The following is a 24,232-nucleotide window of genomic DNA, read 5'->3' as shown; positions in this document are numbered from 1 at the left end:
GTTCAGTTCAGTTGCTCAGTCATGTCTGACTCTTTGTGACCCCATGAACTGCAGCACACCAGGCCTCCCTGTCCATCACCAACTCCTGAAGTCCACCCAAACCCATGTCCATTGTGTCGGTGATGCCATCCAACCATCTCATCCTCTGTCATCCCCTTCTCCTCCTGCCCTCAATCTTTCCCAGCATCAGGGTCTTTCCAAATGAGTCAGCTCTACGCATCAGGTGGCCAAAGTATTGGAGTTTCAGCTTCAACATCAGTCCCTCCAATGAACACCCAGGACTGATCTCCTTTAGGATGGATTGGTTGGATCTCCTTGCAGTCCAGGGGACTCTCAAGAGTCTTCTCCAACACCACAGTTCAAAAGCATCAATTCTTTGGCACTCAGTTTTCTTTATAGTCCAACTCTCACATCCATACATGACCACGGGAAAAACCATAGCCTTGACTAGACAGACCTTTGTTGGCAAAGTAATGTCTCTTCTTTTGAATATGCTATCTAGGTTGGTGATAACTTTCCTTCCAAGGAGTAAGCGTCTTTTAATCTCATGGCTGCAATCACCATCCGCAGTGATTTTGGAGCCCAGAAAAGTAGAGTTAGCCACTGTTTCCACTGTTTCCCCACCTATTTGCCATGAAGTGATGGGACCGGGACCATGATCTTAGTTTTCTGAACGTTGAGCTTTAAGCCAACTTTTTCACTCTCCTCTTTCAGACAATATTTATTTAGTTTTACCCACACATTTACTGTTTCTTTTACTCTTCACTCACTCTCGCCCACCTTGCTTCTAAGATCATTTTTCCTGAAGAATAACTCAGTATTTCTTTTAGTACCAGTTGTTTTGTTGTTGTCATTGTCATTCAGTTGCTAACTTGTGTCCAACTCTTTGCAACTCCATAGACTGCAGCACACCAGGCTTCCCTGTCCTTCACTATCTCCTGGAGTTTGCTCAGACTCACGTCCATTGAGTTGGTGATGCCATATAATCATCTCATGCTCTGTAGTCCCCTTCTCTTCCTGCCCTCAATCTTTCCCAGCATCAGGGTCTTTTCCAATGAGTCAGCTCTTCACATCAGATGGCAAAAACATTGGAGCTTCAGCCTCAGCATCAGTTCTTCCAATGAATATTCAGGACTGATTTCCTTTAGGATTAACTGGTTTGATCTCCTTTCTGTCTAGGGCTCTCAAGAGTCTTCACCAGCATCATAATTAGAAGACATCAGTTCTTCAGCACTCAGCCTTCTTTATGGTCCAACTCTAACATGATTACTGAAAAAAACCATAGCTTTGACTATATGGACCTTTGTCAGCAAAGTGATGTCTTTGCTTTTTAACACACTGTCTAGGTTTGTCATAGCTTTTCTTCCAAAGAGCAAATGTCTTTTCATTTCATGGTTACGGTCTCCATCTGCAATGATTTAGGAGCTCAAGAAAATAAAATCCGTCACTGTTTCCACTCTTCCCCATCTATTTGCCATGAAGTGATGAAACTGGATGCCATGATCTTAGTTTTTTGAATGTTGAGTTTTAAGTCAGCTTTTTCACTCTTCTCTTTCACCTTCATCAAGAAGCTGTTTAGTTTCTCTTTGCTTTCTGCCACTAGAACGCTATGATCTGCATATCTGAGGTTGTTGATATTTCTCCTGGCAATCTTGATTCCAGCCAGTTGGTTAGTGATGAATTCTCTCAAAGTTTAGTCCAACTTCATTTCTGGAGTATATTTTCACTGGATATGGAATTCTAAATTGGTAGTAATTATTTTTCTCTATCACCTTAAAGGTGTCATTTTACAGTCTTCTAGATTCTTTCCCTTCTGTTGAAGGCAAAGATTTTCCGCCAGTCATATCTGATGCTTTGAAGGTAATATATATTTTCTCTCTGACTGGTTTTAGGATTTCCTGTTTATTTCCCTCTTCAACAATCTTATTACAATAGGCCCAGGTATGGTGTCCTTTTATTTATCCTTGGGATTTGTAGAGCTTCATTAAACTGTGACTTGCCGACTTTCTTGATTGGGGAAAATTCTTGGCCAGTATCTCTTCAAATCTTGCTTTTTGCCCATCCATATTCTCTCTCAACTTTCCTATTGGGACTCCAACTACATACATGTTAGACCTTTTCAATGAGTCCTATATGGCTTTCACACTCTTGCCTGTATTTTCCAAAGCCTTATCTCTGTTTCAAGCAGAAATTTTCTAGTGATATTCCAATTCACTAATTTTTTTCTTTTGCTATGTCTAATAGGTTATTATACTGAATTCTCAGTTATTATAAATTTACAGTTCTAAAAACTAAGATCAAGACATCCAGTCCCATTACTTCATGGCAAGTTGAAGGGGAAAAAAAGGGAAGCAGTGACAGATTTTATTTTCTTGGGCTCCAAAATCACTGCAGATGGTGACCGCAGCCATGAAATTAAGACACTCCTTGGAAGGAAAGCTACGACAAACCTAGACAGCATATTAAAAAGCCAAGACATCAGCTTGCCAACAAAGGTTCGTCTAGTCAAAGCTCTGGTTTTTGCAGTGGTCATATATGGATGTGAGAGTTGAACCATAAAGAAGGCTGAGTGCTGAAGAACTGATGCCTTTGAATTTGGTGCTGGAGAAGACACTTGACAGTCCCTTGGACAGCAAGGAGATGAAACCAGTCAATCCTAGAGGAAATCTACCCTGAATATTCACTGAAAGGACTGATGCTGAACCTGAAGCTCCAATACTCTGGTTACCTGATGCAAAGAGCCGACTCACTGGAAAAGATCCTGATGCTGGGAAAGACTGAAGGCAAATGGAGAAGGGGGAGGCAGAGGATGAGATGGTTAGATAGCATCACCAACTCAGTGGACATGATTCTGAGCAAACTCCAGGAGATAGTGGAAAACAGGGAAACCCAGCATGCTGCAGTCCATGGGGTCACAGTCAGATACGACTTAGTGACTAAACAACAACAATAGTTCTTTTATTTCCATGTGGTTCTCTTTTCTAGATTTCAATTCTCTGATGAAATTCTCCATCTTCTCATCTAGTTTTTTTAAACATATAAAACATGTTAATTTAAAAGTCTGTATCTAATCAAACTAATTGCAAATAACCAGTGGGTCAGTTTCTACTGTCTTTCTCTTGATTTTCAGTCATTTGGTCCATTTCTTGCCATGTCTGATAAATTTTTAATTAAATGTTGGACACTATAGATGAAAATTTGTACAGGTTCTGCATATTTTCCTTCATAGAAGATTTAATTTCCTTCCGGCAAACAGATGGAATATACATAGATTAACTATTGATCCAGCTAAGACTGGTCTATTCTCTGTCCATTCTTATTCCTAAGGTACAGCCTTTCTGGGGTTTAAGATGAAAGCCTAGGGTATTTCTCAGGCCCCTTCTTCTTGGTTGTTCATCAAATCCAATTTTGTCCCTAAGACTTGTAAGACTACCAAAATCTCTACTTAACTTTGTAAGGTCTTAGCAACTACTCATCCTACAGTGCCTCATCCTACATACACACTGCATAGAAGTCAGCAGCTGCTATAAGGAGAAATTGTGACATAGAAGGTCAGACTCTTCTCAAAGTGCAGATGGTCTTTTTCCAGTCTCCTGGATCTAGGCCCCTCATGTCCTAACTGTTTTGGGTATTCACCATGCCTTCAAACTGGTTTTATTCTTCCAACTTTTATAGTTATTCTTGGGAAGAGGGTAGTCCAGTACTAGCTACCCCTTGTTAACCAGAAGCAGATGTTTAGCTTTGTGCTTTTAACCAACTCAAATTTTATGCCTTTCATTTATTAAATGTCTCTTTTCACCTTCAAGTAGTATCAATTTTTTAATAACAGTAAAGAATATGGTAGATCCATATTGTAACAAGTATATTTTTAAAAAACACAAAACACAGAGTACCTGCCATCACATAAAATATTTTCAGACACTTATATGTAAATGTTTAATTACTGCATTAAAATTAGTCCTAAAGAAAAAAATAACTTTCACTTAACACAGTTGGTTGACCACAGGTATTTGTTTCTTCTCTTTCCAAATCCTACTACAATGACAGCAAAGGAATAAACAAATGAAATTACTTACAAGGACAAATAAAGCATGAAAAGCAAGAATTCCCCTCATTCCCCTGATATATGGGAATAATTAAAAGAAAAAAGTTTACATCAAGTCTGTACCCAAATTGTAATTCTGTGACATTTCAAATTAAAATAAAATTGATTTCCATATAAAACAATCTAGTGTTCCATCCTCAGTTAATCACTCAAACTACCAACTGCTTTATGTTAATAGCAAATTTTCACTTTCTCCATAACATAGCTACGACTTCAAATTCAAGAAAAATAATGTGTAGATAATTTGTTACAGGAGCAATACCTTTCTGTAAATTTAGGGAAATGCAGGGAGAAACAAAAAAAGTCTATATCTAAAAACAATCCTTAATAATAAAACTAGACAATAAAGCAAAAGCCATCCACACCTATCAGACACATAGCTTCTACACCCAGTGAGATTTTAGAATGACTCAAACATAAATTCCTATAAGTAGCAAGTTTTGATGAAAACAGTGTCAGAACCATAACACTGAGATAAGACAGGTATTATGAAAATGTTTTCTGCATTCAAAACCTACATTTCTCAAAATGAAAGAAGGATTTACATGATCACTTGAGTAGGACAGCTATAAGTAATCCACTAGCAAGCATTGAATAAGTACTGAGACTGCAGTGGTAGGGTTCACTAAAATGAATGTAAAACACAGGGTACAATCTCATTGCAATTTAAACTAGTCATTTAAAATACATGAGTGAATATAGATAAAATTTGGACATACGTGCAGCACAGTTAATAGCTATCAGGTAGGAAGAGCTGGAAAGAAGAGAAATAGGCTCTTCCATCTAGAAAAATCATAGGAAAAATTAGCTATAATATTCTAGTAGACAATTTTCTATAAAAGTACTGGAAAGACATTTATTCCTTTGGCAAAGCACAGAAAGCTGGATGAACTGTACTTCATACTTGGAGGAAAAAGAAGTTTCATGTCAGATGCATCTATTACTATAATCATGTATGCATTTCAAATCTATAATTCAGTCATTTTATAGTTAAATATAATACATTATTATACTGCAGTAGATAATTGATTTATAATTTTTTCTACCTATTTTTTATTCCTTTTATCCAATCACCCTAAACCTTACAATTCTTGACATTTTTCTCTCTGGCTTAGTTATATGTTGATATTCTTCATTTTTTCAGAATATCTGCTAATTTTATGTCCTAACCCTTTAGGTTTATTGCCATATAAAAAGGACACAATAATGATCATTGTTAAACTATCTGCAAGTTAGATAGTTCAATTCAATTTACAAGCCTTTGTTAACAACAACAAAAAAACTTACTAAGCATACATATACGCTAGTGCAGACACTGAACTAGGTGCTGAGAAAAATGTAAGGACAAATAAGAGTCTTTTTTTAAAATTTAAGTTTCATACAGGAGATAAGTGAAGGGCACAAACAGTTTCCTCATTTGTAAAATGAAGATAATACCTACTTACCATGTTTGCGTAAAGAAAATAATGTAATCACTTAGCACAGTGTCTAGCCTTTGATAGACTTTTTAAATAAATAGGAGTAGATACTGTTGCAACCATTACTCCATCTCTACTTTTACAATAATAGTCACTGTAAAATCAAAATCCTTAGAGTAACATATTTTATTTAGTGTTTTCTACATATCTATCCACATGGAAAAAAAGACACTTCAAATAACCTACTTATAAAATGACAAACTAACATTAAGAAACTTAGAGGAAAAGTTTTCAAATGATAAGACGTTCTGGAAATTAAAAGTAAGGTGTTAAATACTTGGAAAATAATGACATTAAGGCATTCTAAAAACATTCTGTCACACACTTTTTTCTGCTGTATGTGTGCATATTTGTGTGCTTAGCCACTGCATTGTGCCCGACTCTTTGCAACCCTAGGGACTATAGTCAGTAGGCCTCCCTGTCCAGGGGACTCTCCAGGCAAGACTACTGGAGTGGGCTGCCATCTCCTCCTCCAGGGGGTCTTCCTGGCGCAGGGAGCGAACGTGGATCTCCTTCCTCTCCTGCACCGGCAGGCAGACTCTTCTACCACTGAGCCGCCTGGGAAGCCGCACTTTTCTGCTATGCATATAATTAATCTGTTTAATGAATACCTGAGAAGCAAGTATTAGTCACTGACTGGTCTTATCTCTCAGAAGCTGCTTTCTGACTGATTTATAGAACCACTTTATCTTTCAAGTGAAAGAGTACACATCAGTCACATGTTTTTATTAGTGAAAAGAGCCTCTTAGCATTTATCTGCCACCCAGTAATCTTCTAAATAATCTTCATAACTATTGGGTGGCAGATAAAGAACTTTTGCGTGGCAGATAAAGAATTTTTCTGGAATTATTTGGAGGCAAATAGACAAGACAATGAGCCCTTGTGACTCAGACAGTAAAGAGTATGCCTGCAATGCAAGAGACTCAGGTTCAATCCCTGGGTTGGGAAGATCCTCTGGAGAAGGAAATGGCAACCCACTCCAGTATTCTTGCCTGGAGAATCCCTTGGACAGAGGAGCCTGGCAGGCTACAGTCCCGGGGTCGCAGAGTCAGACACAACTGAGAGACTTCACTTGCACACAACATAAAAGCAGCACAACACATGCACGCGCTTTGACCCCACATTCTACTCTGAGGAAATTATTCTAGGAAAATGGTCATGGATGTGAAAGTAAATAAGCTATAAGCATGTTGTATAATTTTCAGTAGTGAAAAACTAAAAACAACCTAAGTAACTGGGAATTTGTTAAAGTATAATTCATACACTCAATCTTTATAATGATAAAATACAGCCATATGGAAATACAAATATACAAAAATAATAGAATACCATGTACCTGTTGAAAAATGAAAAAGTTTAGTACATATTAAAATAGAATGATCTACCTTACCACTAACTGGTGAAAAGTTATGTGCAGACAAGTATGTGTGGAATGCAACCATTTTGTAAAACAGAGAATCAAGAATACCTATATATAATTTCATTAAGCATACAACATCTCTGAAAGAATACACAAGGAACTGCCTATAGGAAAAATAACTTAATAGGGGCCTGTTAGAAGGGCAACTGGAGTAGGAAATGGCAACCCACTCTAGTGTTCTTACCTGAAGAATTCCACGGACAGAGAATCCTGGTGGGCTAAAGTCCATGGAGTCACAAAGAGTTGGACATGACTAGTGAATAACCCTTAGAAGGGAGACACTTCACTTGGGTACCTCTGAATTTTAAATCACGTGAATATATTTATTTTTATAAGTAAAACAATGCTGAAGAATTTATGCTTTTGAACTGTGGTGTTGGAGAAGATAAATTACCTTTATGCTTATTCAGAAGTTTGTAGCCTTCACAGTATCTGCCTGGTGAAATCATCATCTTGGCTGTGTCAAGATAAGAGTATGTTGCAGCAAAATCGAATTCCTTTCTCCCATCCCACCAACCTCTCTGCTTGGCATAGTTTCTCATGTCTGGGTGTTCCCGATCAATTTTGGTTGTTATAGAAAGCTGATTAGAAATATTGCGAACTCCCTCTGTTTTGAAAGAAGAGAGGAAGGGAGAAGAAAAGTCACATTTAATGTAATGTATCTATCTCTGTACATTATGATCCTTAATCACTATTTCAATGTAAATACAGGCTTCGAAATGTTGTACCATGCATGTCTATTTATTACACACTCAAATGCATAAATAACTTTTCTAAATTAAAGTTTTTATTTTGAGGTAACTATGGATTCACATGCAATCATAAGAATTAAAGAACAAACTATGCACCTTTATACTGTCTCCCCAAATGGTAACACTTTGTATGATATCACAACCAAAGTATTAATATTCACACTGTCAAGATGATATCACAATCATGTTGCCCTTTCATAGCCACCCCCACTCATCTCCTACACCCACCCTTTCATTAACCCCAGGCAACCATCTGTTACTCATTTCTATAACTGTCATTTCAAGAAAAACCATATAAATGGAATCATACAATATATAATCTTTAGGCTTTTTTTCCCCTCAGTTTAACTCCCTAAAGATTATTCCAGGTTATTATCTGTATCAACAGTTCATTCCTTTTTATTGCTGAGTAGTATTCCATGGTATAGGCATACTACAGTTCATTTAAATATTCACAAGTTAAAGGACTGCTTGGTTCTTTCCAGTTTCTGCCCATCATGGGAAAAGCTGCCATGCAAATTCATGTACAGGTTTTTGTGTGCATTTAAGTTTTATTTCTCAGGGATAAATGCACAAGATTCTATGTGTTACACTGTATAATAGTTACATATTAGTTACACTGTATAATAGCTACATATTAGTTACACTGTATAATAGTTACATATTAAGATCCTTTTTTTTAACTGCCAAACTGTTTTCCTGAGTGTACATTCTTACTAGCAATGTAGCAGTGACCCACTCTCCACATTCTCACTAGCATTTGGTAGAGTTATTTAAAAATTTTTAGCCATTCCAGTAAAATAGACAACCAGTGGGAATTTGCTGTATGATGCTGGGAGCTCAAACCGATGCTCTGTGACAACCTAGAGGGGTGGGATAGAGTGGCAGGTGGGAGAAGGTTCAAGAGGGAGGTTCCAGACATATGTATGTCTATGGCTGATTCATGTTGATGTTTGGCAGAAAACAACACAACATTGTAAAGCAAATATCTTCCAATTAAAATAAATAAATTTAAAAATTTCTCAGCCATTCTGATAGAGGTATAATAATATCTCCTTGTGATTTTAGTTTGCATTTCCCTAATGGGTAATGATCTTAAACATCATTTCCTGTGCTTTTGTGTATCTGTATATCCCTTTCAGCAAAATGTCTCTTCAGGTCTTCTTATTCATTTTTCTAGTTGGATTGTCTTTTTACTGTTGAATTTTGACAGTTATTTATATATTTTAGATATTCATCTTTTATGTGAATTACTGTTTAAAAAATAGCCATAAGTAAGTTTAGAACAGAAATAGAAGGCTTCTAAAAATATCATAACAAAATTTTCAAGTAAAATACAAAACAGAAGAAACAATAAAACCCTATTCTAAACAAATCATAATATATGAAATAGATATGATAAGTAAAAATTAAGAACATTTTAACACAGTTTAGAATGACAGTTGGCCAAGGAGAAAGCAGTTAAATTACTCTAATGAAGTCATATTTGGGATGGTCTCACTATAATAGACCTAAGTCATGATAGAATCAAAGTCAGAGAAGCAGAATTTTCTATCTAGTAAAATAATTCCCTACAGTTAAACTATTTAGTTCTTGGGCTCATTTACTATTAGGAAGAGAAACAAGTTGGCAAAGTTAATCTGCAACTGAATAATCAGACTCAATGAAGGTGTTCATTTTGGATGGCTCGGTGGGGCTAACTTTTTCAACAGAAAACACTTACTCATTTTTCTCTTGCGTGTAGCATACTTGACAAAATAAAAAGTAATTAATGGTATGATCAGGCCAATTATCATAATAAGAAAAACAGTCTCAATTCAGTTTTATGTATTAATAAACATGCATGCAATATATAAAATAAAATGTCCATCAAAACAACTGTCAATGACCTGTTGTGAAAAATAGCATCCAAATCCTTCACAGCTCAAAGCTACCTTCATGAAGATTTTCTAAACTTCTCCAGTTCACAATGACTTTTCCTTTCTTTAAATATTCATGGCAGTGTTGTATGAAAGGAGAGAAGGTTAGCACTCCCCTTGACAAGGATGGAAGAGGCTCTCGGGCCTAACAACACGCATACAGTTAAGGCATTGCCACCTACTTCGTGGCATCTAACCACTGTTTTACATTTCTCCAAAGAAGACATACGGATGGCTAACAAACACATGAAAAGATGCTCAACATCACTCATTATTAGAGAAATGCAAATCAAAACCACAATGAGGTACCACTTCACACCAGTCAGAATGGCTGCGATCCAAAAATCTGCAAGCAATAAATGCTGGAGAGGGTGTGGAGAAAAGGGAACCCTCCTACACTGTTGGTGGGAATGCAAACTAGTACAGCCACTATGGAGAACAGTGTGGAGATTCCTTTAAAAAATTGCAAATAGAACTACCTTATGACCCAGCAATCCCACTGCTGGGCATACACACCGAGGAAACCAGAATTGAAAGAGACACATGTCCCCCAATGTTCATCGCAGCACTGTTTATAATAGCCAGGACATGGAAACAACCTAGATGTCCATCAGCAGATGAATGGATAAGAAAGCTGTGGTACATATACACAATGGAGTATTACTCAGCCGTTAAAAAGAATTCATTTGAATCAGTTCTGATGAGATGGATGAAACTGGAGCCAATTATACAGAGTGAAGTAAGCCAGAAAGAAAAACATCAATACAGTATACTAACACATATATATGGAATTTAGGAAGATGGCAATGACGACCCTGTATGCAAGACAGGAAAAAAGACACAGATGTGTATAACGGACTTTTGGACACAGAGGGAGAGGGAGAGGGTGGGATGATTTGGGAGAATGGCATTCTAACATGTATACTATCATGTAAGAATTGAATCGCCAGTCTATGTCTGACGCAGGGTGCAGCATGCTTGGGGCTGGTGCATGGGGATGACCCAGAGAGATGTTGTGGGGAGGGAGGTGGGAGGGGGGTTCATGTTTGGGAACGCATGTAAGAATTAAAGATTTTAAAATTAAAAAAATAAAAAACTATTAAAAAAAAAAGTTAACAACAAAAGCCAGCAGCATGGCATTTTGACATTTAGTGCTAACATCCCAAGTAAGAAGGTTGCATTTTTGTACTCTGTTCAAAACACTCTTGTTATGGATTTGTATGCCCGTGATAAACTTTTTTCACCTTGCAAAAAGCATATTAAAGTGTTTTCATATTTTGGTAATAAATAAATAAATAAATATTCATGGCATATATATGTATGTATTATTCATGTACCATTTAATATTTTCACATGTGTTTCTGTAAAACTATGAGATCCAGAGGTAAGTACACAAAAGGTATGTGAACACGCCTTAGCACAAGACTATACTCAAGTGAAGGAATACTGAACAAAGAGTCAGGATGGAAATATTTAAATTCTAAGGCTAAAACAATAAATAAATAAAATTTTAAAACAATAAATTCTATCATTCACTGCCCTGAGTACATAATTTCATATCTCTGGATTTCCTCACTGGAAAATGAGTATATATGATCACAAAGAAATCAAGAAAAAAGAAAAGAAAAGCATTCTAAAACAATCAACTGTTTTATTTACTCAATGACATTAAATGTTTCACTTTACTACTGTTACTACTAACATATTCTTTCTAACCACTAACTCAAAATCACCAATCCCCAGTAACACTCCCTAGTCCTCACCTCCATATCCACACATGATGAAATTTTGGAGTTCAGTCCAAAGTTTAAAAGATGAAAAAATAATAAAGTAATGGTTTTATCGCATTAAAAGTTAAAAAACTACTATAAAGCATACAAGAGTTACTTCACAGAAAATGTACACGTTATATGAAATTAGTATCATATTTATGAAAAAGAGATGATAGCACCTCTTCCTCTTTTTCAAGAAAGCTCTTTATAGAGTTCTTTTACTGTCTTGCCTGGAAAATCCCATGGACGGAGGAGCCTGATAGGCTACAGTCCATGGGGTCGCAAAGAGTCGGACACGGCTGAGCAACTTCACTTTCACTTTCATTTTCACTTACCTGTATGTTCTTTCACATTTTTTCATTTCCCCTGCAGTTTTCCCCTTCATTGCACTGGAGTATAAATCTTGAAAAACAACTAAATGAAATGTCTGCAATTAGGAGGTATTTTATTAACTGTAAAACAAATTAAATCATGAAAAGCTGTCCATACCTTCTACTTTTTCTGCTGCCCAGTACTTTCCTGCAGTTTCCAGAATCCAGGCTTCATTTCTATCCGCTATCAGGAAACTGTTGTGATAGCTAAATACCATCCTGCCCTCTGAACAATTTCCACCCTGGCCATATTTTTCTAATAAATCAACAATGACATTGAGGGCTTTTTCAGCTGTATCACCTCTTTCAAGGCCAAGTCTAAAATAAAAATATTAAAGTTCTCAGATTAAAAGAAATTTCCATTTTTTTTCTTAAATAATTTCATGCACATGAGATTTTGTGTTTATGTTCAAAGAAAAACCTCTTCAAGTTAATAGATTCAGTGAAATCCAACTTCTAACCTATTCCTTCTGAAGTTAGTTTGGGATGATAAAAACAAAGATCAGTGTTCAAATTCCAACTTGGTAATTTATTTGCAAGCTGATTTATCTCTAAACCTCCAGATTTCTCATCTGTAAAATCAGGATAATTATAATACCCCATAAGGTAACTGTGAGAATTAGTTATGGTCTAATAAAGTATGTTAAGTACTTCCAATGAATCATAATTTTCAATTCTCCTGACTTCCTTGGTGGCTCAGATGGTAAAGCATCTGTCTACAGTGTGGGAGACCTGGGTTCAATCCCTGGGTCGGGAAGTTCCCTGGAGAAGGAAATGGCAACCCACTCGAGTACTCTTGCCTAGAAAAATCTCATGGACGTAGGAGCCTGGTGTCCATGGGGTCGCAAAGAGTCGGACACGACTGAGCGACTTCACTCACTCACTCACTCCCTCCCTTCTCCTAATTAATGACATTTGAACTGATTCTGAAGCATTTTTAATACGAACTATAAAGTATCAAAGTCCAAACAACAACAACAAAAAAAAGGAAGCTAAAACATGTTAAAAGTTACACCAAAATTTTAAACTTAGACAAGTTCTATAGTGCAAAAATGTAACAAAAATATAACCTGACAAGGTCCATGCCCAGTAGTGCCTCTTCATCACAAACTTTTTCTCTTCCCCATACAGCTTCATTCCCAATGCAAACTCCGTGCTCATTGGCTCCCATTTCTGCTCCCCATAACCAAGCTGGGCGACTAAGGACAACAGCATATGTTTCAGGAACTTGATCAATTTCTATGTAAGTACACTGTAAAGAAAGTCATAGTGACAACAATAAAACTGAAAAAGAAAAGTTATCAAAGTCTAGAATCTTAAAATCGATCAAAGACCTGAATATTATGAAAGAGATTATAACTAAATTGAAATTTTCAATTATAAGGCATTACCCTTAAAAAATATTCAGAATTGTCCCTAAGAGCATTTATTCATTCAGAAATGTGCTAAGCATCTCCGGTCTGCTAAGAGATATATTAGTTATAATGATGAATCAGACATAGATCTTGCTTTCAAGAAACTAAGACCTGTACATTACTAAGACACAAGGAAATACAAACTATAAGGACTATGAAGAAAAGTGAAGATGGGGCGCTAATAGAAGCTCAGGAGAAAGAGAGTTTCTAGTTGTGAAATCTTAAAACATATTGTAAAGGAAGATGTATGTGAGTTGAAATGTAAAGAAAGAGATCTCAAACTCAACGTCCAGGGTCTGTTGATTAATGATACACATTCCATATGGCAGCCCTTAGATACAAGTGACTGCCATAGAAGCCCATGTCACATGCGGGACTCACCCATCAGGTACATCCACAACTGTGAGAAGAACAAGAACTTACAGGATAGGTGAGACAAACATGAAGAGATAAAACAGAAATGGATCCATGATGAGTAAATAGTCTCATCAAAAGAAAACACTGGCCTAGTACAATTAGCCCTCCATATCCACAGATCTCACATCCACACAGTCAACTAAACACTGATCAAAAATATTCAGCAATAATAGTCCAAAAAGTTCCAAAAAGCAAAATAAATTTGCCACTTGCTAGAAACTATTTACATAGCATTTATATTGTATTTACAACTATTTACATGCCATACATATTGTACTACCTATTGGAGAAGGAAATAGCAACCCACTCCAGTGTTCTTGCCTGGAGAATCCCAGGGACGGGGGAGCCTGGTGGGCTGCCGTCTATGGGGTCTCACAGAGTCAGACACGACTGAAGCGACTTAGCAGCAGCAGCAGCAGAGATAATGTAAAGTTTATGAGAGGATGTGTATAGGTTATATGCATGTATATGTCATTTTATAATAAGGGACTTGAGCATCAGAAGATTTTGATATCCTAGGGGGTCCTGGAACCAATCCCCCAAGGATGTGGAGGAATAACTGATACATAAAACATCTAATATTTAATATATCTTGGTACTAGAATATCAGTAAAAATGGAATCTAAAAATAAATAATTTAGCAATAAAAGCATAGTGTGAAATTTTTCCTTTAAATTCCATGCTAAATGGATTTTTTTAAATAAAAAATTTTTAAAGGATCCTTTAATTGATGTGTATACTATCAAATGACTAGTGCATAGTATTGACAGTTATCACTGGATCAAAAAACCTTCTGATGATAAAATTGTTATTTCCAGAGCCTGGAATGACTGTTCCTATTCTACACCAATCAGAATCCTTTTTGCCCATCAAATTCCAGCTGAAACTCCAACTTCGGTGAAGCCTTCTTTGATTCCTAGTCTGAATTAATTGCTTCTTCCCCACTGCTGTCACAATCTGCTGCTCTTAAATTTGGTGTTGAAACTTCATCCTTCTTTACAAGGTGGTTAGTTACATAAACACCCTATTCCTCTACTAGACTCTAAGCTCCTGAAAGACAAAACTAGTCTTTTTTTTTTAATGATAGAAACTAAATGTTACAATTTACTCCATCTTCATAATTATAGGCATTACAGGGCAGGGTGGGTAAACAAGACAAATAAAATCTTTTTTCCCCTCATTTAGCCAGATGCAACATGCTGGCATTTTTATGATTGGTTGACATTAATAACTAATTGACTTAAGTTGAAAGCTGGCAACAACAAATCTTTGCAATTTAGGATCTTCCTCCATAGCCACTCCAAGGATCTTAATTCCATGAGCTCAAAAATGGTGTTTACCACAGCATTTTTGAAGCTTTCAGATATTTTATTATTTTTGGCTGAGCCAGGTCTTTGTTGATGCACGCACGCTTTCTCGAGTTGTGGGCAGCAGGAGCTACTCTAGCTGTGCTGTGCAGGCTTCTCATTGAGGTGGCTTCTCTTGCTGTGGTGTTTAATAGCTGCGGCACAAGGGTGCAGCTGACCCGCAGCAGGTGGAATCTTCCTGGGCCCAGGGATTGAATCCATGTTCCCTGCATTGGCAGGCGGATTCTTAATGACTGGACCACCAAGGAAGTCCACACTCGCACATCTTAATATGAGATCTCACACCTCTTGTTAAGAGTGGTTGTTGTTTAGTTTCTAAGTCCCGTCTGACTCTTTTGCGACCCCATAGACTATAGCCCATCAGTCTCCTCTGTCCATGGGACTTTCCAGGCAAGATACTAGAGTGGGTTACCATTTTCCTCTCCAAGGGATCTTCCTGTCCCAGGAAATTCAGCCCCTGTTTCCTATTTGGCAGGCGGATTCTTTACCACCCAGCCACCTGGGAAGCCTGCTGTTAAGGCAGGGAACTGTTAAAAGCAAGACAGAACCAGTCTTGACAGCAAGCTTTAACTCTCTTTCTCCTATTCAACATACTTGCATATGGTAAGCATTCAAATATTTGCTCAAAGAACTAATAATTATTTCAGCGTTCTCCAAATTGCTAAAATAAAAGACCAGAATTCTGGTTCTGATTCAAATTATTTATGAAATGTAAATTCTTTAATTTTTTAACGTCTATAGCCTCTGCCAGATAGCTAGTTAGTGATTTTTAAACACTGTTTTTGACATTTTTAAAGAAAAATATTGTTAACAAAACATGCATTTCACCTACCTTAAGATGTTCCTTCAAGTTGTCATGAACTGCAGCAGGAAAATAAACTACTTCCTGTACTTCATCACAGGGTCTATCTGAATTTTTTCCAAATATAATCCTGTTATCAATTGTTGCTGGAGGTAATGCCACAAACGTGTCACAGGAACAAGGTTCCATTTTTTTTTTAAACTAAAAATCATATGGAAGTTTGAAAATAAAAAGAGAAAAATATTTTTATTTAGTACATACAAAACAGAGTTTACTTGATGACTAGGGGATATTACTGTCATATCTGACAAAGGATGTTCCCTAAAGTGTTAAATTTCATATACTGTACTACAGAAATCAGTAAGAAAACAACAGGCATGAATCTAGTACTACAAGTAAGAAAACAGGAATTACAAGTACCTTCTTCTAGTCTACTGCTCAGATTTACCCTCCAAGCTCTTTCTCAAGTCTTCCCTGAATCTCCTTTCATTATTTCCGTATTTGGAAACACCTGCACCTATACTATAAAGACTGTATTTGTGTACATATCTAACAAAGGATGTTCATTCAGTTCAGTTCAGTTGAGTTCAGTTGCTCAGTTGTGTCCAACTCTTCATGACCCTATGGACCACAGCATTCCAGGCCTCCCTGTCCATCACCAACTTTGAGTTTGAGTTTACTCAAACTCATCTCCATTGAGTCGGTGATGCCATCCAACCATCTCATCCTCTGTTGTCCCCTTCTCCTCTCGCCTTCAATCTTTCCCAGCATCAGGGTCTTTTCCAATGAGTCAGTTCTTCTCATCAGGTGGCCAAAGTATTGGAGTTTCAGCTTCAACATTAGTCCTTCCAATGAACACCCAGGACTGATCTCCTTTAGGATTGACTGGTTTGATCTTCTTGCAGTGCAAGGGACTCTCAAGAGTCTTCTCCAACACCACAGTTCAAAAGCATCAATTCTTCTGTGCTCAGTTTTCTTTATAGTCCAACTCTCATATCCATACATGACTACTGGAAAAACCATTGCCTTGACAAGACAAACCTTTGTTGGCAAAGTAATGTCTCTGCTTTTTAATATGCTGTCTAGGTTGGTATTCTTGCCTGGAAAATCCCAGGGATGGGGGAGCCTGGTGGGCTGCCGTCTATGGGGTCGTACAGAGTCGGACACGACTGAAGCGACTTAGCAGCAGCAGCAGGTTGGTGATAACTTTCCTTCCAAGGAGTAAGTGTCTTTTAATTTCATGGCTGCAATCACCATCTGCAGTGATTTTAGAGCCCCCCAAAATAAAGTCAACCACTGTTTCCCCATCTATTTGCCATGAAATGATGGGACCAGATGCCATGATCTTAGTTTTCAGAATGTTGAGCTTTAAGCCAACTTTTTCACTTTCCTCTTTCACTTTCATCAAGAAGCTCTTTAGTTCTTCTTCACTTTCTGCCATAAGGGTGGTGTTCATTAAAACATTTTAATTTTGAAACAGATTCACTAAATTAGACAAAAGCAAAAACATGCCAATAAAATTCCAAATTATTTCCCATTGTTGAATTGTTATGTTCACATTCAACTTGCACGTCCTGATTATATAATATCAAGATCATATCTTCATTTGTAATTTGGAAAAATCTTAAATCCTCAATTTTAGTAGAGCCTATTGGCTCAGTGGTAAAGAATCCACTTGCCAAACAGGAGATGCCTGCCAAGCAGGAGACACGGGTTTGATCCCTGGGTCAAGAAGATCCCCTAGAGAAGGAAATGGCAACCCACTCCAGTATTCTTGTCTGGGAAATCCCAGGGACAGAGCAGCCTGGTGAGCTACAGACCATGGAGTGCAAAGAGTCAGAAACCTAGCAACTAAATATCAACGACGGCAACGGCAACAAAATTTGCTTCTAGAATGGCAAATTGTTTTGTTTCCTTCTTTCCTGTTATACTACCCAAACCTTAGAATGGCTTTACATGAACAGATTTAAATGTAATCAATATTTCATTGAAAAGAAAACAAAATGACTCAAGTAAGAAAGAAACAAATTCAGCCTGAAATGCCTAACGGTTTTTCTCTTTTTTCAGTGCTGGAGAAAGGTCACCAATGCTTCTGTTCCTTTCTGTGTGATTTTCCTTTCTCTAAAAAAATTTTTTTAATTTATTATTTTTGGCCACACTGGGTCTTCCTTGCTGTGTGCAGGCTTTCTCTAGCTGTGGGGAGCCAGGGCTACTCTCACTTGCAGAGCACAGGTTCCAGGAGCCTGGGCTTGAGTAGTTGTCCACTGCAGGCTCAGATGCGGCGCAGTATGGGGGAATCTTCCTGGACTAGGGACAGAAGTAGTGTCCCCTACATTGGCAGGCGGATTCTTAACCAATGGACCACCAGGGAAGTCCTTCGTGTGATTTTCAACTCATGTCCTAAATCGTCTTCTATGTGTTCCAAAGTTAGTTCTACCACTGCCTAACTTTGGCAGGCTATTTAATCTCTACCTAAGCCTCCTGCCTCATCTGTAAATCTCTCAAAAGGCTGTTATGAGAATTTAATAAGACAATGTGTAAAACGTTTTGCACAATGCATAGAGCATATCAGACACTTATATAAACGCTGTTACTGTTATTATTTGTCAGAAGAGTATATTTCTCACAAAAAGCTTACTCCTGACATCAAACGCCACCTCATCCTGGGAAAGGACTTGGTTGAAGGATCACCTATAGCAGCAGAAGCAGCCACGTACCCTCAATACCCTGGAATCTCAAGAGCCATCAAGGTGCACTAGGTGATCTGACCTAACCGGGGTAATAAGCTAAGAAAACAGGTCACCTGATTAGGAAGACACCCATTTAGGAGCGGCAGTCTTGAGAGGCTTTACTAACCTCTAGAATATAGTCATCATTTAACAAATGTTTACAGACATCTTTCTGCACCATGCGCCGTACAGTTGGCAACAAACTAGAGTCTTCGCTCTTGTGGAGTTGACATGCTTTATTTCACCAAGAGCTTTCATCGTTTGATCCTCACAAACTTCCTACACTGAGGGCAAGAATTACTACAGACGAGAAAAATCGGTGCAGGCAAGTTTCTGTAACTCGAAACAACGTTCACAAAATAAACTGCTCGGACTTCAAGAACCTCTTGCAAAAGGGCCGCTGCCCAGCATACACTTAGCACCGAAGACGGCTGCGGAATGCGCAGCTTTGGCCAGCGCCCCTCCCAGAAGCCGCTCCTAGGAGCCTCTCTGTAACCCCTCGCCCCCCCCCCCCCCCCCCCCGCCCAACTCCGCAGTTCCGGGCTTCCTACTTCCTACAACTACTAGGCTCGCTCGCCCCTCCCTCCCTGCACGCCCCTCACCTGGCCTCCGAGCTACCCAAGCGAAAGGGGAGAGGAGTGAGAAAGGGCGGCAGAAGAGCTAGTTGCCGGAAGTCGACCCCTTTGACCCCGGAAGTTCCCGCTGCTACTGGAGGCGCAGTTCCGGTTAGGCGGCGGAGTTTGTTTACGTTGCTCTCAGACCTAGGTGTTGCATACCCCAGCTGAGCCTCCAAAATGGGGAAATCCTTCGCCAATTTCATGTGCAAGAAGGACTTTCATCCTGCTTCCAAATCCAACATCAAAAAAGTGAGTACGATGAGCAGGCCTTTGGCGCCTGGGTTCCTAGGACCTCCTGGAGGTCAGAGTGGTGGCGTGTATGGGATCCCTGGGACAGCCGCCTTTTCTCCATGCCTAAAGCCCTGGCGTTCTTGTCCCTCGCCGCTGGCCCTCGAGGTTTATTTTACATCAGCCAGGGAAAAAGCTGCTCCGTCTGTTCTTTCGGCTCTGTCAGCCAGAATGTAAAGAGTCGAGATATGAAGGCTGGTACCCTCAGCAGATCCTAATATTGTCTTTTCGAATCTCAGAGATCACGGCTTCTGAGCTCTGCTATCCCATACAGAAAAAGACTAGATAGATCTGAAAAGGAAAGGAAAGTCACACCTTGCTTCCTCTTTTTATCCCACCTTATCTTGTAGCGTCTGGTGACCTCTGAGCTGTGGCTTTTTAAATGACCACTTACAGGTCTATTAGATCCAGTACAAAAAAAGTATGCTGAATATTACAGCAGTGGAAAGCAGAATACTGAAGTAGGGTGAGTCTGAGCATTGAAACCTGACCTATATTCTGTTATTCCAGCACAGTCACTTTTAGCCTTGAGACCTTGCATAAAATATTTAATATCCCTCATCTTGAGTCTCCTAATCTGTAAATTAGGAATGATCCATATCAGTTGCCGTGACTTGAAATTGTTATGAGGACTAAATAAGATGGTGTAGATAAAGACTTTTAAACACAACCTTAATCTCTGCCTACTACATAGAGGGAGTGCACAATAAAATGTTAATTGGCCCCTACACAGTTATCCTTAGACTATTCCTAAAATACAGGTGGCAACGAGAGTTTCATACTGCTTATTCCATATGCTTTCCTGAACAGTCACAGCCAATTTCAAAATTTTAACGACCCCTTTTTTCACTCCTGACTCTCAGCTCTACACTGCCAGATCTTAGGCCCTAACTGAAGGCACCTGAACACAACTATATAGTAGACAATTTCATCTTGATATCCTATAGGCATTTCAAAGTCAACATATTTGAAATGAAACTTATCTTTTATTCTAAATCTGTTCTTGTATTTATACCTCCTATTCTCATATCAGTAGGAAATGCAGATAGTAACACAACCCTCATCCAGTCACCCAGGCCAGAAATAAGATTCAGCTTTTTCCATTCAGCTTTATCTAGTTGGCTAATAAATTCTATTGCTGTTACTTCTTAAGTATCTCTTGAATCCATCTCTCCTCCTTGTCACTACTATCTGCATCTTAGCTTAGACTCTGATCATCTTTCACCTAGATTGTTATATTTCCTAAGTGATTTTTTGCTGCCAGTCTTGACCCCTCTCAAATCCATTCTCAACCGATCAGAATAATTATTTTTTTATTTAGCAGTTTTACTGAAGTATAATTCGCGTACCATACAATCACTCATATAAGGTGTAAAATTCAATATTTTTTAGTATATTTATGAATTTTGTCATCACCAAAACAGTTCTAAAATATTTTCATCACCCTCCCGAAACCCATATAAACTAACAGTCACTCCCTATTTGTCCTTAATCCTCCCCTCTCCCCAGCCTTAGCCAACAATTAATCTGCTTTCTATTTCTGTGAATTGGCCTATTCTGGACATTTCATATAAACTGAATCATGCCATATGGGTTTTTTTTGTCACTGGCTTCTTTCACTTAGCACAATGTTTTCAGAGTTCATGCTGTATAATATATCAGTATTACATTCCTTTTTATTGCTGAATAATTCCATGGTATAGATAGAGCACATTTTATTTATCCATTCATCATTTGATGGGTATTTGGGTTGCTTTCATAGAGTAGTCATTTTAAAGCACAACTTTGATTTCTTCAGCTCCTTATTAAAATACTCCAGAATTAAGTCCAGATAGCCAGGCTCCAGTTTATTTTTCCTTCATCATCCCTTACTGCTATTCTCCCATCTTAGATTTTAAATTTTATTCATTTTTTTAATTTTGGCCCCACAGCATGCTGGATCTTAGTTCCTTCTCCAAGGATCGCACCCATGCCCCCTGCAGTGGAAACACAGAGTCTTAACCACTAGCCTAGCTGGAAATTTTCCAACCTTAGACTTTATGCTCCAGTAAAATCAAACTACTCAAATTTCTGTTTTCATCTTTGGATCTTTATCTGAGTTGTTCCCTCTGCCAGTGATATCTTACCCTATTTTTCCCTTGGCAAAATTTTAATGTGCTTCAAAATCCTGTTTAACACATTGAAGCTACTTGTGTAACAGGGTTACTTATTGCAGCTGCCTTTGTAATAACAGAAGGTTGGAAATTTCTTAATATCCACCAGTACAGCAGGAGATTGGTTAAATAAATGATGGTGTAGCTCCACAAAGAAATGATACTCTTCACCACCCTACCCTCCTGGAAAATAAAGCATTTTGTTTACTGATCTGGGAGTGATCTCCATGGTATAGAATTTTATTTGATACATTTTCTCTGTTCATGTATGCTGTATTATATGTGCATACATACATATATGCACGCTGTATATGTTCAGTTCAATTCAGTCGCTCAGCTGTGTCCGACTCTTTATGAACCCATGAATCGCAGCATACCAGGCCTCCCTGTCCGTCACCAACTCTCTGAGTTTACCCAAACTCATGTCACTTGAGTCGGTGATGCCATCCAGCCATCTCATCCTCCGTTGTCCCCTTCTCCTCCTGCCCTCAATCTTTCCCAGCATCAGGGTCTTTCCAAATCAGTCAACTCTGCGCATCAGGTGGCCAAAGTATTGGAGTTTCAGCTTCAACATCAGTCCCTCCAATGAACACCCAGGACTGATCTCCTTTAGGATGGATTGGTTGGATCTCCTTGCAGTCCAAGGGATTCTTAAGAGTCTTCTCCAACACCACAGTTCAAAAGCATCAATTCTTCGGCGCTTAGCTTTCTTTATAGTCCAACTCTCACATCCATACATGACTATTGCAAAAACCATAGTCCTGACTAGATGGACCTTTGTTGACAAAGTAATGTCTCTGCTTTTTAATATGCTGTCTAGGTTGGTGATAACTTTGCTTCCAAGGAGTAAGCGTCTTTTAATTTCATGGCATCACCATCTGTATATGTTACCATTCATGAAAAGAGGGACCAAAAATGCATGTGTATGTGTTTGTTTATATTATGCTTTGTATATTACGTGTGTGTCCATGTGAACATCCTTGGAAGGATATACAAGACAGGAATAATATTGGCTACATGTGAGTATAGTTCATGGGGTTCTCAAGGCAAGAATGCTGAAGTGATTTGCCATTCCCTTCTCCAGTGGACCACATTTTGTCATAATGTGAGTATAGTTATGTCATTTAAAAAATAAAGAACTAAAAACCAAAACTTGGCTATAAAGTATTCTATTATATCAGCCTTCTTCTCTGCCCCCTAGAGTTAATCAGTGTCTCGTTCTGTTTCCTTACATTGAATGTATTTTGTTATCCAATTTTATTGTTACTATTTTTCCCCAGATGAGGATTTATTGGCGTAAATACAACCATATAAAAACATAAGCTATGAAAACCACAATCACGATGTGCCCCCTTCCTACGATGCCCAGACCCAAACATTGTTACTATTTATTTACACAGTTCACATCTTTTTTATTATAAAATATCTTAAACATACAGAAAGGTTAGTATGGTTTTCTATTAGCAGATTCTGAGCATTTTGTAGGTGAGAATATATTTCACTACTTTTTATTTTAATCCATCATAAATATTCATGTATGTCAGCCTTAGAGCAAATGAGACTTGTAAAATAACTTTGTAAATCTAAAGCTTTAAATAAATGGTAGTTATTGTTGGAAGTAGCATCTTAATCATTAGGAGGCTATTATTAATGTATTATTTGATCAGGCAATGACATCTTGCGTTTCTCTATTTCAGCTGTTGGCATTTTGAGCTATAGTGAAAATTCCAAAGGTGCCTTTTACTGCCTATCCCAAGTGTAGACTTTTCTTCTACTGTAACATTACATTGGTAATGTTATATTGGTTATGACATATATATTATGTTAGTTATGAAGACAGTAGAAGAAATTTTAGGAACTTATACAAAAGAAATTTCCAGGATAGTCTCTCCCTGAAGGATTCTCTTTTCATTTCTGTTTTTAATCTCCATATTAATCCTTGTTGTCCACATCTCAGATTGTGGTCCCCATAAAACCTACCTATCTGAGTACTATTAAAGACTAATAACTACTCCTGTTTTGTGTCTAAAATTGAATAATGGCAGTCTTGTCCCCAGTCCTACTCCCCACACTTATCTGGCCCATTATAATTATTAATTATTTTATCAATTTTAGTATTAAATATTTATCAATGTAAGTGTTAAATATTTTTCCTCAAATTTACCTTCCTAAAACAGCTTGTTGGGAGAGACAGTTTTGCCTTACTATTTATGTTGAGTGGTTATCAAACACTTTATCCTTTAAAGAAGGTGGGAAGACACTGATATCTTTTAAACCTGGAGGTAACATGATTAAATATCCTTGCATAAGCTGTGTGGGCTTTTTACCTTCACCACTTTTATGATTCTGAGAATATCACATAGGGACGCACTCAGCCTGTGGTGGTGGTGCCCTTGAGCAACTGCAGGATATCAGATGCATCTCTTGTTTCACCTGTTTCCTCTCTTGATGGTTTAGTCGCTAAGTCATATCCAAGTCTCGTGACCCCATAGGCTGTAGCCTGCCAGGCTCCTCTGTCCAGGCAAGAATACTGGAGTGGGTTGCCATTTCCTTCTCCAGTTTTCTCTCTTGTTCCTTCCCTTTTTTCTACAACTATCTTTCATCTCCTTTCCTTTTTTCCTCCTCCT

At 38.0% G+C, this 24,232-nt stretch overlaps 2 protein-coding genes across 3 annotated transcripts in view; one reads left to right on the top strand and one right to left on the bottom strand.

The window, feature by feature from the left end:
* Positions 1–19,246, bottom strand: part of SCRN3 (secernin 3) — a 32,369-nt gene extending 13,123 nt beyond the window's left edge. The window contains exons 1-5 of one of the 2 annotated variants that reach the window (XM_005675944.3): positions 19,150–19,246; positions 15,849–16,019; positions 12,888–13,069; positions 11,936–12,135; positions 7,398–7,610 (exon numbers count right to left, since the gene is read on the bottom strand). In XM_005675944.3, coding sequence (XP_005676001.1) covers positions 7,398–7,610; positions 11,936–12,135; positions 12,888–13,069; positions 15,849–16,007 — 754 coding nt within the window. In that variant the 5' untranslated portion in view covers positions 16,008–16,019; positions 19,150–19,246. Of the gene's footprint in view, positions 1–7,397; positions 7,611–11,935; positions 12,136–12,887; positions 13,070–15,848; positions 16,020–18,674; positions 18,761–19,149 lie in introns of those variants that run through there. The other variant, XM_018064852.1, reaches the window with a different exon arrangement.
* CIR1 (corepressor interacting with RBPJ, 1) overlaps positions 19,253–24,232 on the top strand; it is a 36,684-nt gene continuing 31,704 nt past the window's right edge. Inside the window, exon 1 of the mRNA XM_005675946.3 lies at positions 19,253–19,413. Coding sequence (XP_005676003.2) covers positions 19,342–19,413 — 72 coding nt within the window. The 5' untranslated portion in view covers positions 19,253–19,341. The remainder of the gene's footprint in view (positions 19,414–24,232) is intronic.

The sequence above is a fragment of the Capra hircus genome, chromosome 2, assembly GCF_001704415.2.
Source record: "Capra hircus breed San Clemente chromosome 2, ASM170441v1, whole genome shotgun sequence".
Classification (NCBI taxonomy): Eukaryota; Metazoa; Chordata; class Mammalia; order Artiodactyla; family Bovidae; genus Capra; species Capra hircus.
Note: the sequence above shows the minus strand (reverse complement) of the source record. Positions and strands in the feature narration are given on the sequence as shown.